Here is a 17,421-nt window from a genome sequence, read left to right as displayed (position 1 = left end):
CTTATAAGGAAACAACCATCACAAAATTTGTCTGTGAATCAACTGTGTTGATTGACAATATATTTAATGGAAGGAAATTTCTGATTCGTATGATCACTTGCCTTAGCATAATGCATCAGATATCACATTTCAATACAACCTCATCTATTTGATGTAATATATTAAATAGGGCAATCTGACTTTCTTCTTTCTGCATATTTCTTAACCTTACTGATATTCAATATAAGTTATTTCCATTTTCCCTTGTATGTTATGTTAATATCGTACGTTTGATTTTTTTATAAGTATATTGAACGGATTGCTACTAATACTAGTACAATGCCCGTGCGTTGCCACGGGCCTTTAAAATTTTTTTCTGATTGCATACATAAGCTATGCACTTCCAATTTCACATGTATAGAAAAAATTTACATTAACAATCAAAAAATGTACTTGGTGCAATGTATTTTCATTATTCCACTTCACTTACATCTCCTAAAATATCAGGAATATTGTCTTCAGCTTCCTTTGCACAGTACTTGAGCAATTATAGTAAAAAAATCTTCGTTGACTTGTAACCATCCTGCATGAGTACTTCATACAGTTAGCATGAAGATTTCACATGAAAATGTAAGAACGTGCAAACATAGAGTACTCAACTTGTAAATTGGATGGACCAATTTTTTACCACTCCATAGAGCATATTAAAATCAAAAACAAAATAACTCAACACATTAATGGAATAAATAAATATTTATTATCTCGATTATAATGATGATAAATAATTGTATGTATCTTGAATATAAAAATAGAATAGACAAAAATGAACAGCCTCCCGCAAAAAGGAAAAGCCACTCCTCGCCTTTCACCACACAAGCACATCACACATCCCTTATCCCCACCGCATAAGGCACAACATCAGCAACTCACATGGCGTAGTCTTCACCTTCTCTCCCTGCCACTGCGCCTCTTGTCCCGTCACAACACGTCCCCCGGCTCCTCTCCCCACCAACCATCGCTTCCTTTCCCTGTCTATGGGTCGATCTGTAGCGTAGATAAGCGACAATTGCTGGCCTAAATTCTATTGTCTGCATGCAGTGGCTGATGGACCACGCCCGACCGAGGAAAGCAGCAAAGGGGCCATAGGTAACAGGCATCGACAACGTCGGTGGAACCAGAAACAATGCCATCAAACATGAGCGGCGACCTTGACCAAGCTCCATGTAGGTTAGTTCTTCCCCTTTCTTGTCATGTTTTGTCCCTGTTCTCAAATGAATTATTCATATATTCAACAAACGTAAAGAAAAATAATAATCTCACGTGTATCTATCAAATAAAAAAATGAATTATTCATATATTTAACAAACGTAAAGAAAAATAATAATCTCACGTGTATCTATCAAATAAAAATTGTGCAGCAAACTTGCAGTGAACTTTGCTGATAGTGAATTTAATTGCTTATATGATGAATGCAGAAAGAATTTCTAAGAGATAGTAACAACTGACATGAAGTAAATCCGGTAGTTCATTGTTGATTAGAAATGTATGCTAATATGGCTCAGAGATGCAATAGAACAATGGAAGGGTTGCACTTGAAGATCAAATAGGACAACTCTGAGCAGTCTATGGTCACAAATTGTTTGGGCCCTAGATCTCAAGCATCAACTCTAACAGGAAGGGAATAAAGTGAACCAACTTCACAAGAAACAAAAATATTGGATTTCTATTTATATGATATGGGAGTAATAGACAATTGACATGTGATGATATTTCATGCTTGTGATGTGGTAGATAAATGCATCTCCTCGTCATCTTTCTATTCCCCTCCCTATCTCACAATCGTTTCTTCCTCGTGTGTTTCTCATGGGGCCAAGCATAATCATTGATATGAATAATCATTAAAATATCAAATTACTACAACCAACAACCCATCATCTGCTCCAAAATTGACCACAAGAAATAAACCAATTGCCAGAGACTGAAGTACAACCAAGGCTTCAGATTGCAAATAAAATAAAATATAATGTGCTCCATTATTTTAGCTAAAATAACGGGAAAATGTATTATTAGTTTTTTTTCGCATTGCCAGTGATGTATATGCTTGTAACATAATCACAGTCTCTTCAAAAATTAACATATCACTTCTCATTTTAGAAAGTTTTGAGTGTTACAGGCATATAAATATAAGACTTAACTCAATTGCCAATAATGTGAGCTTGACTGAACTAATGGATAGTGTGATGCATTCCCCAATCATTTGACTTTGAAATTTCAGAAATGGGAAGATTATAACTAACCAGTTGAAAGAAACTTCAGTCAAAGATGCCAGTACAACTCCACCGAAAAATGCTATGAGAGAACCTACTACCAGTAAATAAGGTGTCTGCAAGAACAAAACAACATAAGTATCTTTTTCTGCATATTTCATTTGTCAGTGCGGACCACTTACGAAATCTTGAAATAAAATACCTGTGCAAGGAAGAAGACAGAGAGTAGACAAGGGCACCATGGTGTGCGTCAAGGAGACAACCACCTTTCCCAAACTCAGTTTCCTGTTTGTGTGTCTCGAGCCTTCAGGGACAATGTTCTTTTTCCTTCCTCATTTAGTGCCAATAGCAGGTGGGTTGGCGTTTGATTGATGTGCCTCAGTTTCTTCTGGAAAAGCACATTGGCTCAGCTTCAGCTTCACATGTAGTTAAGTGAAGAAGAAGAAGAAACGATAACACGCGGTATATATGTCCATACTTTAGTCAGTCAAAGTAATCTTTTTGAAAGTTTTGTTCAGCTATTGAATTTATAAGTCGAACATATATTATAACACTAAAAGCCTCTTCTGCTGCTCCATCAATAATAGTCCAGAAATAGCAAGCAAGTGAACAAAATACAGTGATGTGTGTGTAGATTGTCAGGATTCATCATTGCACATCATTTTTCTCTGGATACTACATATGCAAGCACATGATATTGATATGCCAACATTTCTGAATAAGCGCCATATTTTCAGCTTGCTAAAACTCAAAAAATACATAAGCTCGGAAAATGCATGAAGGAAAGAAAACTCAGAAAATACAGAAGTTCTAAAACATGCAGACTTGTTCATACTAAATCAGTACCCACCTTTACCCATCAATACTACTTGTTTATTTTGATGAACTGTCAAACCTGTAAGGAATTTGTTTACTTCTATAAATTACAGAAATAACATTATGAAAGATGCATTTAGGTACAGAGTTATAGGTAACTAACATGAATTGGATCTTGTAGGCCCCTGTTACCTGTATATATCTGTCTCAAGTCTTAACAGCTCCAGCTCTTAGACAAACATAAAAAGAATGTTAAATTCAAATGCCTTAAAAAACCACATGAATGAAATTTTGTATCGACGTGAACAACTATCAAGTCACACACCAAAAACGTCTATTACAGGATAGGAATTTTGTTGCTTCCCTCCAACCCCAATTGTAATCAAATTTTGACAAAAGAATGAATTACCACAGTGATCAATCACCTGAAGGACTTGAAATCACAGTGATCAATCCACATTCTTCCTCAGGTCTTTACTTTGAAACCGGGTTTGCCATGCTGCTTACAAAAGAGAAATGCTAGAAGCAGAAACTTCAGGTCTCTAGCAAGTCCAAAGTCAAACAAATTCAGAAGTTACTTCTAGTTCATTTCACTAACTAAACCAAAACTAATCAAGGCAACTCACATGTGGGGAAATCCTCAAATTTTTGCAGTCCCAACTTAGAACTGAGAGAACTAAGTGAAAGTAGCACCTTTCTTCTACGCACCGCAATGGTCCTGTATGAAAGAAAAATAAGAGTGTCACTTGGCTTCACCATGTACCTATATTTTGTTAGCCCCGCGACGCAAGTTGATTCACCATGTACCTATATTTTGTTAGCCCCGCGACGCAAGTTGAGAGGTGAGAGGTGATTCATTTTTCAAGAGAATTAGTCAAACTCTAATATCTTCACCATGTACTGAACTTTGTCGAGATGAGATGATTCAGTTGCCTAGTTTACAAAGGTTAGATGATCTGATTTGATCAATTTTCCACTTAAACTAAATATCATTAAACTTCCGTTCAACTAAGCAGGGTGACATTCTGGGAGGCGTGGTGAACTTTTCTTCAGAGGTAGTTTTATGTTTCTTGCTTTTCACCTCTGCATTTTGGGCACCACCCAAATATATTTAACAAGAAAATACTTACAGTACTAAACATGACCATTCCTTGAGAATACACCACAGGAATCATCAATATTTTCAACAACGGTCTGGTTGCCTCTAATGAGAACCATGCATGTTGAGTTTCCTTCTTCTAGGGGCCCAAGATTAGGTGCCTGCAAAATAAGTCCCAAACTAAGGTACAGTACGGAAACAAAATATCCAAAATCGTATTAAAAAATATGCTATAAAGCAGCGAATGCCAACACTCTGTTCTACCCTTTTCGTAATCAAGAAAAGCACCAACAGAGCACGAAGCCAAGTAATGCATAGCAGATGAGTACGTGGTCTTAGAAATGACAATACCTTTACAATTTAAAATCAAAGATATCAAGAACGTGTTCTGTCTACAAGTACATATGCACTTTAATTGCTTACTTCTAGGCTTCATCATGTAATCTATTTCCAGGAACCTCGTTCAGCTAGCAAGATTTCTCACACGATATTATTTTTTATAACCATATAGACTCAGTAACAATCAAAGTCAAAGAATGGTTGCCTGTGGTGGACAATCACAGTAACAAGATTTCTAGACTCAGTAACAATATTGTCAAGCATCCGAGTATCTTTGTTTTGATAATCAGGATACATGTGGTGGATAAACAGGTGCAGGAGCTCATTATTTAGGTGAGTGCAGATTTTCAAGTATCAGCACAAGAAACTCTTCTGTTGTAATACACTCTAGCTATGCCTGAAACAAATAGGATTATTGGAATGGTTTGCTCAACAAATTGTTACCCGAGTATTCACCTTTGTCTATTTTGAACAAATAGGTTGGATAGATTAGTTAGTATTGCGTGAATGAAAATAAGATCACATGTGAAGAAAATAATATTCAAACCTTCTTTCTCCGACACTATGAGAAATTTAGCTCTCTGACATATATAGATGAATGCATTATGAGAAAGTTTATCCCAACCATGAGAGATTGAGATTTACTCAATAGGATAGCTAAAACTTATAAGCAACCATTTTAGAAATGTAATAAAGACCTAAAGTGCACTCTCAAGTTACCTTTACCATAGTTTCTACAGAGGCCAATCCAATACCTCCCTGAATTGTTTAGCCCAGCACTGCTGGCCTCTTTTCCTTCATCCATATCACCCTGCAATGTAGGAAACTCCACTGAAATATTAAGATGTAAATGAAAATCAGAATTCAAGCAGTTAGAATTTAGTAATGAACAATTAGGGTACTGCATAATATATTGCAATAGCTCATTAGGGTTAGGCCTCCGCAGTGAAGATGTCTCAGACAGTTACTCAAAGTGGCTATCAACCATGAATAAAATCGTTTCTCGCTTCATGGGCCAACTCTTACCAGAAACAGTGTGTGCTTCTGATTTCGGCGTGCAGAACACTACAGGCCGCGTGTCAGTTTATTGCTTGCTGAACATACCACCCAAAAATGACTCCACTACAAAAATGACTTCAACGGTGCTACCACCCATCTCTCTCACCATCATATCAGGCAGGCAGGCGGGCAGGCAGTCTACAGACTCATCTCTTTCCACTACTGTTCTAGCCGGCATGCAGCAAACATTTCATTTCCCTGTCTAATTTTGGGAATTTTAGGTCTACCACTCTTGTGCACCATACTGACAAAATAGAAGACAAAAAACGTCCTAGAAATTTTTCACCTTGAATGCTAATCATGTTTTACAAATGCAATTATGTTTTGGAGCAGAAATATTGCATGTTTGGGAATTGATTAGTGGTAAGTAAGAGAAGAGGTTAATTATTATTACCGCGAGGACTTTCTTGTACTCGGAGATGATGAAGTGGACGTAGTCGTGGATCTCGAACTGTTGGGACCTAGCGGAGAAGGGCACCAGGTAGTAGTTGTTGACGAAGTCGTTGCCGCCAAGCGTGATGAGCACCAGCGACTGGCTCACGCGCTCCCTCGCCGCGTCCTCGCCGACGTACGCCGCTAGCCTCTGCTGGTAGTCCTGGAAGTTCTGCAGCTGCTGGGCGATCCTGATGATGTTCACCTGCACACGCACACATACAGCATTATTGTCATCTCCATTGCATTATTGTAGATACGTATACATGATTCGAGCATGTGTTGTGCGTGCGCGTGGAGCTTACGAATTGCACGCCTGTGTCGTTGAGGATGCCAACGCCGGTGGACGCGAAGTTGGCGCTGACGAGCAGGTTCTCGCCGCGCATGTAGGGGCTCAGGTACGGCAGCGCGGGCTCTGCCCCGAGGTACTCTCCTGATCAAACATGTGGCAATGTCAAGAACTACTCTCCCAACCGAAAGAGAAATGGTGCAGCGGGGAGGATAACGTAGTGCAGGGCCGGTCCAGAGATTTCAGGGGCCCGGGGCTAGGTAACACAAAGGGGCCCTAATGCCACATAAAATATGAGCATTCATATTACCATTTTCTTGCCAAAAGATACTCGGTACACTATAACCTATGTTGCAAACATGTGACCTATCGAAAAAACAGGATCATAAACAGTAAAGGTAAAAGTTGCTCGCTCTTGTGATCTTGTCATCGACACTTATATTTCGAATATTAGGTAAACAAGGTACACTTTCATGCCCACTCAAATTGTTATCATCCTAAAATTTTCACTTGTTTTTTTAACATTAACTAAAGCTAATTCTGGTTTTTTAACATTAACTAAAGCTAATTCCTCGTAATTCGAAGCAGTTGTATCTATTCTAAAAACTGTCAAATTAGGAGCAGTCTTGCTAATTACTGGAGCAAGGCATGGAAGTAGCAAACAACACATATGACAGATGAAATTATGAACACTACTGATTAAATAAAAAATGCAAAGCAAGGCAGGGAACAAGGTACCTGATCTGTACTCACGTGGATGGCTAGAAAATTAGAAATGGCAAGATCTTGTTGCTGCTTACAAGTCACCAACAAAAATCCATGTTCCTCTTTTTAAATCCCAATGAACACGATTAATCAATCGGACAGTGAGACAGACAGATGTAGGAGGATGACCAGCACGAACGAACGAATGATTTGAGAAGCCTGTAAAAGGAGGAACGGGATATGCACTACATAGGAAGTACAGTAGATGGGAATCTGTAAAACGCATTACAGCCAAAACTCACAATTAGAGGAAGCGGACGCGAAGAGATGGAATAGAATCCAAGGAAACTGCGCGCGGCGTGCTGCCGTACTGCATGCGCCAAAGCTGAGAAATAATCGATCCATCACGAGGTCCTCGGCCAAGCGGCGACGGATGGAGTCCACGAGGCCCTCGCCTCGGCGCGCGTGGTAGGTTCCTGGAGGCGATCGATCACGACCGCAGGGCGCCGTACGCTTCGTCGCCGGTGACAAGCTTGGAGGGAAGAGAGGGATGGAGCGGCGGCGGCGGCGGGATGGATCTGCGGTGGCGAAGGGATGGAGGGCGGCGGCGAAGGGATCTGGTGTGCGAGTCGTGCGTGCGACTAGTCGCTCGAGGGCAGGAGGCCTCGCTCGTGCGATTCGTTCTCGGGTTTTTTTTCGCAGGTTTTTTTATCGCTGGTTAATTTTCGTAGATTTTTTCTTCGTCGCTTGTCTCGGGCGCGATCGGTGGTTACAAAATGAAAAGCGCGGGGGCTGGTGGAGGACTCGGTACGTGTTTTTTTCGGTTCATAGCGGGTCAGCGTGAGGTGGGAGGAGGGTACCGAAAAAGGTACCAAAATAAACCAAGTGAGGTGGGACGAAAATAAATCTGGAACGGAGACTACCAACTGAGACATTAGAAGTAGAGATTGAACCATCCAGCCTAAGGCAGTGAAGCCACCGCCCTTAGATTGCAGGGTTTGCCCATCTGTACCATTAATCCAGTGGGATATTTCATGGTTGCTTTGCCCATCTGTACCATCAATTATCGAAGAACCAACATACACATTTCATTGTTGATTAACAGTGACTAACTTAACTTGAGATGCAAATAACCAATTGGTGTTACTGGAGTTCTAGTACCAAAGATAGTCTCCGGTCATGATCAAGCAACCAGAGTTATTCTGCGTAAGGGAAATAAATAACATAGTAAACAAAAATAAACAACATTGACTGTGCATGCTCTGGGGCCGCATCATAAATATTGATATAATGTAGAACACTTCAGTGGTATCTAGTTTTACAACAACGGAGTGACACAGTCAGTGTGACCTATTTGTGCAGGAAACAAAGCCGAGTTTAGATGTATTAGATGATTGATTACAAAACAACAAAAGAATAATATACATAAGCAAACCACCAAAACAAAAAATAATGCCACATACAGCAAAATTTGACAACTTGCAAAGTCTCAAATTCATGGCAATATTATTAATACTTGCCTTGTAGCACTACTGCAGGATGCTGCTAACGCGACACTACGATCAGAGACCCTTTGACGAAACTGTGTGCGAAACCATAATCGCAGACGGTGGTGTAAAAAATCCGTCAGAAAAGGTGCAAAACGTTTGCGATGACGGATGCATCAAACATGGTTCAGATTGTAGTTGTGTTGAGAAGTAGGGCATACGGTTGATCCAGACGAACTGTTTGCGATTAGATAGAACAACAGAAACGGGCAGCCTATCAATGCGTGTGCGATATACGGCATACGGTTCGCTCCGATGAACTGTTTGCTATTAGAGAAAGCAATAGAAACGGTCAGCCAGATCAAGGTGTGTGTGATATAGGGCATACGGTTCAGTCGAATGAACTGTTTCGGTTAGGGAAAAGAACATAAATGGTTCAACTTAACAAGATGTGTGTGATACGCGGCCCGGAGGTTAATTCGAGAACAAGTACACAGAGGTTTCACAGAAATCATATCACTTTTTCTGGAAAACACTTAATTGTGTTGAATGTATATAATGCTCCGTCCTATTAGTTGAATTAACCTCGAGGTCCATGTTTTGGAAACATGCCGTAAAGTAACGGGATAGACCTTCATTCAAGCCAATCAACATGTGTTCAAAAAACAAAAAAATTCAAAAAGTAACGAGATAGACCTTCTTCAAGCCAATCAACATGTGTACAAAAAACAAAAAATGTAAAAAATTACAAAACAAGGACCTCGAGGTTAATTCAACTAATATGATGGAGCACTATATACATTCAACACAATTAAATGTTTAATACTACTCCAGCCTCAGCACACTTAACTTGGGAGTTCTGTTAGATGAGCTATCGGTGGGGAAGCTGATCCTAGCTCCTGTAGGATCCCTCTTTGCATCCTTTATTGGGCACCCGGATGACCGACTATTGCTGCCCAATGGTCAATGCCACGTCCCCCGCATGGCAGTTTTTGCAGCGGGTAACTGCATCGTCGCGCCGCGCCCGGCGCAACCGCATGCACAGGAACGTGCATGATCGTGCGCCGGCCCCCAAACACTGGCAGCACAACTTATAAATTGACGAACGGATTACTAGTTACAATGATGCATATAATTAAGCAAAGGGACCGCACATGTGTGTATTGACTAGAACGAGAATGCAATAGCACAATAAGAATTAAGGCCACGATTATTCGATCGCAGTGGTGGTTACAGGAGGCAAGAAGAAAGATGCATCCATCAACGTACGACCTCCTCCTCCTCAACTCAGTGCGCCGGGCCACCGACCGGTTGCTAAGGAGCGGCGGCTTTTATGGCGAGGTCAAGGTGCTTCTCAGCAAAGGAATCCAAGGCTACTAGCCGGTTGAAGAAGGCCAACATCGTAGCGTCCTCACTGGCCTTGTAGATACCTATGTACACGATTCGGCCATACACATGGATGTGTAGGTCGACAGTTTCTTGCAGGGCGAGGCGCCTCACGGCGAGCGCGACATCCAGGTGGACATTCTTCGTGGCGTCGGCGGGCAATCGCAGGGCCATCAGTGCTTGAAAGAGGTTCCGACAATGGAGGCCGATTAGGCTGGCAGGCAATGAGGAGCCCGGGCACGCGGGCTGGAGGAGTACGGCGATGTTGTCTGCGAGCTTCTTGACGACGGTGAATCTGTTGGTGGTGTGAAAGATCATCTGGTCGTACTGAGATTCGTAGCTGGCGTCGACGGCGGCCATCCAACAACCGGTCGCCAACAGCGTGTGGAGACGATCCACGGTGCCTTGCCGTAGGCTGGCATCGTGGACCATCTGGCATAGCCGCTGGCCGCTCGCGCGCATCGCCGCCATGGGTCTGGAGTGAGCACTTTTGCGCTTATTAGTGTAGGTGCTTAGGAAAATGCTTAGGTGCGTACGATGTGGTAGATGCATTGGAATGGAGGGGCGCCTTTATATGAGTGCAAACTGCATTGCATTCACATCTTGCTGCCTCTTTTCCCGGTCCTCCTCCCATTACTTCCCTCATGCATTCACACGATGCTAATTGAAGGAGGATGCATCATTGGCCGTCCAACATTTCGAGAACCGCTGCCCTCTCCCTCGTCTGCATTAAAGCCGTATCGGGAACTATGCCGCCCGCTGTCAAATCGAATAGTACTGCGCCGCCCGCTGCACGCCCGGCGGAACACGCCTCCTCGCCTTCATCTATGCTTAATTACTGAATTTTAGTTGCAAAAATTAGATACTGCTAGTGATTTTTAGCTTCATATGTTGACAAATCGCAGTCTTACAAGGTTGGCAAATGGCAATGTTACCCAATATGACAGATGCAAATCACACCAAATTGTTTGTAAGTGGTTCACACGGGTCATTCAAAAGAACCATTTGTGTTCAAGAGATGCACAAATCCTGCTCTCACTTTGCATAGAGGTGTTCTATCTAAAACGTTTGCGATCAGGAGCCATTAAAACCTATAGCCATTAAAAACCAAGACACATGGCATCACGTGAATGGTTAACATAACACGCACGGTTTGAATTATACAAACGAGATATTAAAGTGGCAGCTATTTTTATTAAATGCCTTTGTTGGCTGTTATTCGAGCGCGCCTTCTCTCAAAATGGACATGAAAAATACCACAGCATGTCGGGTGCCATTCCATTATAGCATGCCAAGTTTCATGAATTTCGGACGATTTTTGGATTTACTAGAATTTAAAAACAAAGTATCTCAACGTTTTGCCGGCAATCAACGGTGCCCTGGTGTTTAAAATTCATTCCCATTTCTTGCATTGGACCTAAGCATGCATCCAAGGACAAAGATTTGATTTTTCAACCAATTTATATGCATTGGAGCATGTGCATGTAGTTCAAATTTGAATTATGCACATAAATGCACTGAAAACTCACTTAATGCATAAAAATGTCCAAACAAACCACGAAAAATCATAAAAATTGACACGACACTCCTGTTGTTCTATGTTGACACGAGAATTTTTTTGAAAGCAATAAGAGGCAATGGATATCGTTTCGTCCCCAAAGGTGGGGCGTTCCCTACCGAAACCATCATGCTTGTTGTGAGAAGCTCTGGTTTGTGAGAAGCATATACCCAAACCTTCCCCAAATGGGACAAAAAATTTATCACGGCATGCTGATGCCGCTCCATGATAGCATGCCAAGTTTCATGAATTTCACACGAGTTTTGGATTTTGTAGAATTTAAAAACGAGATATCTCAATGTTTGCGTCCGAGTGACGGTGGCAGGGTGTTTGACATTCATTCTTATTTCTTGCATGGGACCTAAGCATGCACACAAGGACAAAGATTTGATTTTTCAACTAATTTATATGCCCTGGAGCATGTGCATGTAGTTCAAATTTGAATTATGCACATAAATGCATTGAAAACTCACTTAATGCATAAAAATATCCAAACGAACCCCGAAAAATCACAAAAAATAACACAACACTCATGTTGTTCTATGTTGACACGAGAAAAAATTTGAAAGCAATAAGAGGCAATGGATATCGTTTCGTCCCCAAAGGTGGGGCGTTCCCTACCGAAACCATCATGCTTGTTGTGAGAAGCTCTGCTTTGTGAGAAGCATATACCCAAACCTGCCCTAAATGGGACAAAAAAATTACCACGCCATGTTGATGCCGCTCCACGATAGCATGCCAAGTTTCATGAATTTCAGACGAGTTTTGGATTTATTAGAATTTAAAAACCAGGTATCTCAATGTTTGCGGCTAAGTGATGGTGGCAGGGTGTTTGACATTTAAAAACCAGGTACTAGGTGATGGTGGTTTGGGGGGGGGGGGGGGGGGGGGGATGCCTTGAAATTTTTTGTTGTTTCTTTCATTCCAGATGCTCCATGAGGCAAGAAGAAAGACGTCCGTGAGTAAGGGGTTTGCCCATGAGTTGTTGAGATGTGGCGCGCAATCAAATCTTGTGCGCTGATTCGGCCAATAAATCCCAAGATAGTTCCAGCAGCTAGTACTAAAGGTGCAAGAGAAGATCATATGTTCTATGGTTTCTTTGGTATCCAAGACCACAGAGAATACAGTTTGTTCCCCTCTCAATTTTGTACTATCTTCAGTTGAGCATATTTCTAGTATTAAGTTTGTCAGGAAGCATTAATCATCCAGAGACCTTGACCTACATAGTGTTTTTTATTTCCAGAGCAAATAGTAAGCCTGATGCACTTGATTCTCTCTGAAGTAGAATGCGTAGAACTGGCAGTGTTTATATATCTCGGTCCCCCAGATGTAATACCAATTGTCATGAGTATGCGGTTGTGTATTACGTGTCACATCCGCCATGTCCACCGAGTCTTCAAATGCCTTACAAGAAAGCATATGAAACATAGCTACAAGTGACGTGTTGCTCAAGTACTCCTGCATTGAGGCATCTTCATTTGGGGGAAGTGTTTTTCCCACTTACCCATTTAAATTTGGAATGTGTTTGACACTACCAGGTGTTTTCTTCGATACTTCTGCACATGTTCTTTTAAGGCTCTGTGATACATCTCTGACGTATCGATATTTTTTGTTATGTTCATGCTATATGCATAACACTTTTACATAATTTCAGTACATATTTTTAAATGTATTGGAATAAAATATTAATCTAGTGGGAACTGCTAGTTGTTTTTTAGTGTTTTTGGATTTAATAAAAAATGATATTTCCAGGGACCAAAAAATACAAATAAAATACGTCGTTGTTGGACATTACCAGGAGGCACTAAGGGCAAAGACCTACCAAAGGGGAGGCCCATGGACCCCCTGTGACCCGAGCCTGGGCCTCGTGAGCCACCCGTGTGGGCCCATATGACTCCTTTCCGCCGCCTCTCGACGCCCATGGATCTATATATACATGAAAACTATAGTCCTATATTTTATGAAATGTTTACGCTGCCACCTCAGGAGATTCCAAGGCAGAGAAAGAAAAACCCTGATCTAGCAATCTGTCGGAGGGGGTTAGATTCAATCCCGAAGGTGTCTCTCGACCTTCGGGGTTCATAAATACTAATGACCAGACAGGAAAACTTCCTCCCATCCAGGAGGGAGGCGAAGGAAGAAGAAGGAGTGGGTCCTTCCCCCTCTCTTCAGATGGTGTCGTAGTGTCACCAAGGGAACCATCTTCATCTCCATCAACTTCACCGCCATCATCTCCATCGACTTCACCATTATCTCCATGACCAAATCCTTCCTCTATGCAGGGTTCACCCATCCACAAACTTCTGTATCCCATAATTAAACATGGTGGTTCATACAACGAATTATTATCCAACGATATGTTGTGTTGTCATTATTAATAATGCAAGTAGCATAATCATAATAAAAGAATCTCATGGATGTTGTGGTCTCATGTGTAGTGAGAGTGGGATGTGTGCATGTTGAGATAAAAAAATAGTGGGGATCAACTAATAATGCAAAACTTCCTTCCATGCATGTTGTGGTGGGCCTTTGATGTGATGCATGTGTGCATATTAAGGTATTCGAAGTAGTGGGGATCAACTATTTAAGTACATAAGATGTGAATTCTGCGTTATGATATGGTGTTATCCTCTTATGCTTATTTATGAGTGCGCGCTTATGTTATATCACACTTGAAGAGTTAGCAATGTGTTGCAATGAATATGCATAGGGTGGCCGGAGTGACTCATATTACCATAGCTGAGTATATATATGATACAAATCATGTCAGATATGGAGGACTCATAGGTCTTAATGTTGTGGTTGACTTTTACCTTAATGAATTCTTAGTATTTATGGATGTTTGCCAAGGGTTTTAAATTGTCCAAGATGGTTCATCATCCCCTCGAGATCAGCTTGTCCTCACACACTTTTGAACTAGAACCCGACACATGGTTTGCCATCAACAAAACCCTAAAGAACTGTGATATGTTTGGCGGTAAATGGAACCAAAGCGCATTATCGATTGCAGGCAAACCAAACCTAGGAAAAGGAGTATGCCTGCCCTAGCTTGTTCCACCTCTGCCAGTCCACGCGTCAAGTTTGCGAAGTGAAGCATGATTATGGGTTCCATTTGCACGGAAAGCAGCTAGTCAACACTAAGCAGTGGGTCTTCGATTTCCTTCATCAAGCTTCACCCAATGAAGCTACTGCCATGGTTAACTATTTGGCATATATGGGAAGCCGAAAATGATGCTAGAAACAATGGAGAAATCTTGCATCCACACAAAGTGGCCGCTAAAGCTAAAACTTATGTGGTACTGATTGTGCAGAATTGCCTAAACCTGTGAATGTGAACATGTGTGATACCCCCTCTTCAGCTTTTTGATGGCTCCACTACCGGCATACATGTTGGTGATCAATGTTGATGATGCACTGTTTAGACTTCTCGATGGATGGGAGAGGGTGTGGTAATCCGGAACCACAAGTGTTCATTAGGTGGCTTGCCATGAGTAAATTGAGGAGGTTACCATGCCACAGTTAGCTGAGGGCAGGGGTGCTTCGTCACACGCTCATTCTCATTTGTCAAGAGGGCTTTCAGAAGGCATACTTCATCTCGGATTGATTATCCATCACTCATATTATCACCCCTCCGATAATTTTACCATTGGTTTCGTGATCACCGACATCAGGGGTTTGGCGGAGAGTTCCTCGTTTACCGGTTTTAGTCATGTCAATTGTTTGTTTGAGTGTGACGGCACATATTTTATAGCTCGGTGTCGTTCGCAATGTAACTCCAGGTTGCATCCATGAGGCACTCTCTCTCTCTCTCTCTCTCTCTAAAAAAAAGAACTGGTTGGGGGTAATTAGAGCTAGGGAATGGAAAATTGAAGGGGTATGAAATTTCAAATCTATTGTTTGGTCTTAGGGGGGTTGAGAATTCATAAGGAAATAGTAATAGACTTGAGACTCCAACTCGAGTTGGAAGAGACTTATTTTAGTGAGGCAATCTTAAGTCTTGATCATAACTTACGTTAACTTCTCTTGTCTAGTTCCTTGTCAATTCCCACGAACCAAACAAGGAAATTGAGTTTTCCTCAAATTCTCACATATAATTCCTATCATAAGGGATTATGATATGAGTCAGAAGGAGTAGGCTTAGTACGCTGCGATGAGAAAAGCAAAAACCATAACCAAAAGGGATTGCCTTCTTAATAAAAAGACCAAAAGAAATCTCGGAATCAAACGCCTGCTTTCATTGGGGCCCTCGCCATCACCACGATCCCACCCCGTGTGACCGCCAATCTGGTGCCGATGCCGCAGAAGAAGCGCCTCCGCCGTAGGAGTTCTCCTCGCAAAGGATCCTCCCGACGGCGCCGTGGCGAAGATGGCGCATCGTTGTCTGGATCCCAAGTCGAATCAGATGGCACCACCAGCAGCACGACTTCCAGCGCACCATTGTCGGAATCCCTCGACGAGCCGTCGGACGCCCGGCCGGCTCGCGAGTACGAGTCGAGGTACCATGAGATGCTCGCCTCGCGCCTCGCCGTGCTGCCTCTACCAGCCTACGCCGACGAGGAAGGCCCAAATCTCCCCTCTGACGAAACCGTCGAAGCCCTTGTTCATCCTTTTTTCTACGATGACCAGCTGCGGGGAAATCCAAACACTTATCACAAATAGCAAAAAAATTGAGCGGGTTCCTTGTGGGGGAGAAGAGGGAGGGAAGTGTTAGGCCCAAGGTTCCTTGTGGGGGAGAAGATGGAGGGAAGTGTAAGGCCCAAGGCCGAAGACCAGTAAGAGAAATGAACCCTAATAGAAAGGGGGAATTAGTTTGCGATAAGTGCAAGTACACGAAATCACTAATTGAGGAGTACTCGTTGCAAAGATCACTCCAACTCGGCACTTGTCGCAACCTGGGAGTTTTCCCTTTTTTCGTAGATCCGTTTATTCAAAACGTTTTATCTCTCAAACCGTGAGTCCAAATCTCGAACCGCTTTCACCACTGATCGAAAAGCTAAGGAGGACCGGTGGAAAACCAAAACATCGAAAACCCCCAAAATAAAACCGTTTAAAAAGCCAAAAACGCGTGCGGAAAAATTAAAAAAAAAACAAAATCCGGAGAGAGCACCCAGAGCATAACACGTGGCGAATGGCTGAGAGCGCGCCAAATGGCGCTGATCGTTGTGAGGCTCCCGAAGGAGCGCTCATTAATTAGTTGCTCGCGCAAGTACAAGGAGCCCACATCATTTTTATACGGGCCGACCCATATAAGCATCTCACCTGGTCGTGCTTTTGGGAAGCTTTTGGGTAGGTTTTTCCCCATTTTTTCTTCTTTTGTGTTTTCTGTGAGGTTTTCCTTTTTTTTCCCAATTTATCTTATTTATCTTTTTTTACAGAAAAATGTTCATGATTGTTTTTTAAAAAGTTTATGCGTTCCAAAAATATTTTCATGACATTTGTATAAACATTTTAAAAAAGTTTGCACGGCTAAAATGAAATCTCATATCATTCAATAAAATGGTCAACATGTATTTGAAAAGTGTTTAACATGTGTTAAGAAAAGTGTTCAAAAAAGGTATTTTAAAAGATGTACATCAGGTATACAAAAATGTTTCATGTGTATGCGAGAAATGTAGAACGTGCATTGGAAAAAGGTAGTCACGTATCTAAAAAAAGGAAAACAAAAACCCTCGAGAAAACCAATAAAGAAACACAGACGACCTTAGAAAAACAAAGAAAGAAACGAAGATAAAATGGCCGGAGTTTGTAGAAAATCTCAACGGCGATGTGGAGTCGCCGGAGTAGGGTAGATTTCTAATCAAGACGAATGGAATTTGTCAACAAAAATGAAAAATCAAACCAAATTTTCTTTTGAGCGGTAAAAAAATCAAACCAAATGGAATGAATAACGGAAGCGAAACGGGCCTGATTTCTTCTTTAAGCCCAGCCTGGGGAAAGGCTAAGATAGTCCATGCCTCCTCCATGGCCTCCCCTAAATTGCAGCACAGTCTCGCTCGGTCAGCAGA

General features: G+C 41.8%; 1 protein-coding gene across 12 annotated transcripts; it reads right to left on the bottom strand.

Annotated features, from left to right (window-relative positions):
* Positions 1 to 366: 366 nt before the first annotated feature.
* LOC109736119 (GDSL esterase/lipase LTL1) lies at positions 367 to 7,705 on the bottom strand. 12 transcript variants are annotated; one of them, XM_073511335.1, is made up of 11 exons: positions 7,019 to 7,703; positions 6,297 to 6,424; positions 5,954 to 6,196; positions 5,221 to 5,311; positions 3,689 to 3,780; positions 3,488 to 3,581; positions 3,226 to 3,291; positions 2,449 to 2,634; positions 2,277 to 2,362; positions 910 to 1,240; positions 367 to 562 (listed from the first exon to the last, which is right to left on the bottom strand). In XM_073511335.1, the coding sequence occupies exons 2-6, from the start codon at positions 6,375 to 6,377 to the stop codon at positions 3,537 to 3,539; spliced, it is 552 nt and encodes a 183-aa protein (XP_073367436.1). In that variant the 5' UTR covers positions 6,378 to 6,424; positions 7,019 to 7,703; the 3' UTR covers positions 367 to 562; positions 910 to 1,240; positions 2,277 to 2,362; positions 2,449 to 2,634; positions 3,226 to 3,291; positions 3,488 to 3,536. The 12 variants fall into 12 exon arrangements, with proteins under 12 accessions (XP_073367436.1, XP_073367438.1, XP_073367444.1 ...); XM_073511343.1 differs by lacking the exon at positions 367 to 562 and adding an exon at positions 4,193 to 4,322 and having other exon boundaries at positions 714 to 1,240; positions 3,488 to 3,604; positions 5,227 to 5,331; positions 7,019 to 7,701; XM_073511342.1 differs by lacking the exon at positions 367 to 562 and adding an exon at positions 4,193 to 4,322 and having other exon boundaries at positions 714 to 1,240; positions 3,488 to 3,604; positions 5,221 to 5,331; positions 7,019 to 7,699.
* Between the last annotated feature and the right edge of the window lie 9,716 nt (positions 7,706 to 17,421).

This window comes from Aegilops tauschii, chromosome 3 (genome assembly GCF_002575655.3).
Source record: "Aegilops tauschii subsp. strangulata cultivar AL8/78 chromosome 3, Aet v6.0, whole genome shotgun sequence".
Classification (NCBI taxonomy): Eukaryota; Viridiplantae; Streptophyta; class Magnoliopsida; order Poales; family Poaceae; genus Aegilops; species Aegilops tauschii.
Note: the sequence above shows the minus strand (reverse complement) of the source record. Positions and strands in the feature narration are given on the sequence as shown.

What these genes read in the sequence shown, in the direction of transcription:
- LOC109736119 (XM_073511336.1), bottom strand. Translation starts at nt 6,377, where the DNA reads ATGCGCGGCGAGAACCTGCTCGTCAGCGCCAACTTCGCGTCCACCGGC. An exon ending in CTGTAGAAACTATGGTAAAG is followed by an intron (nt 3,781 to 5,220) that starts GTAACTTGAGAG and finishes TCTTTCATACAG; the next exon opens with GACCATTGCGGTGCGTAGAA. An exon ending in ATTTGAGGATTTCCCCACAT is followed by an intron (nt 3,582 to 3,688) that starts GTGAGTTGCCTT and finishes TTCTGCTTCTAG; the next exon opens with CATTTCTCTTTTGTAAGCAG.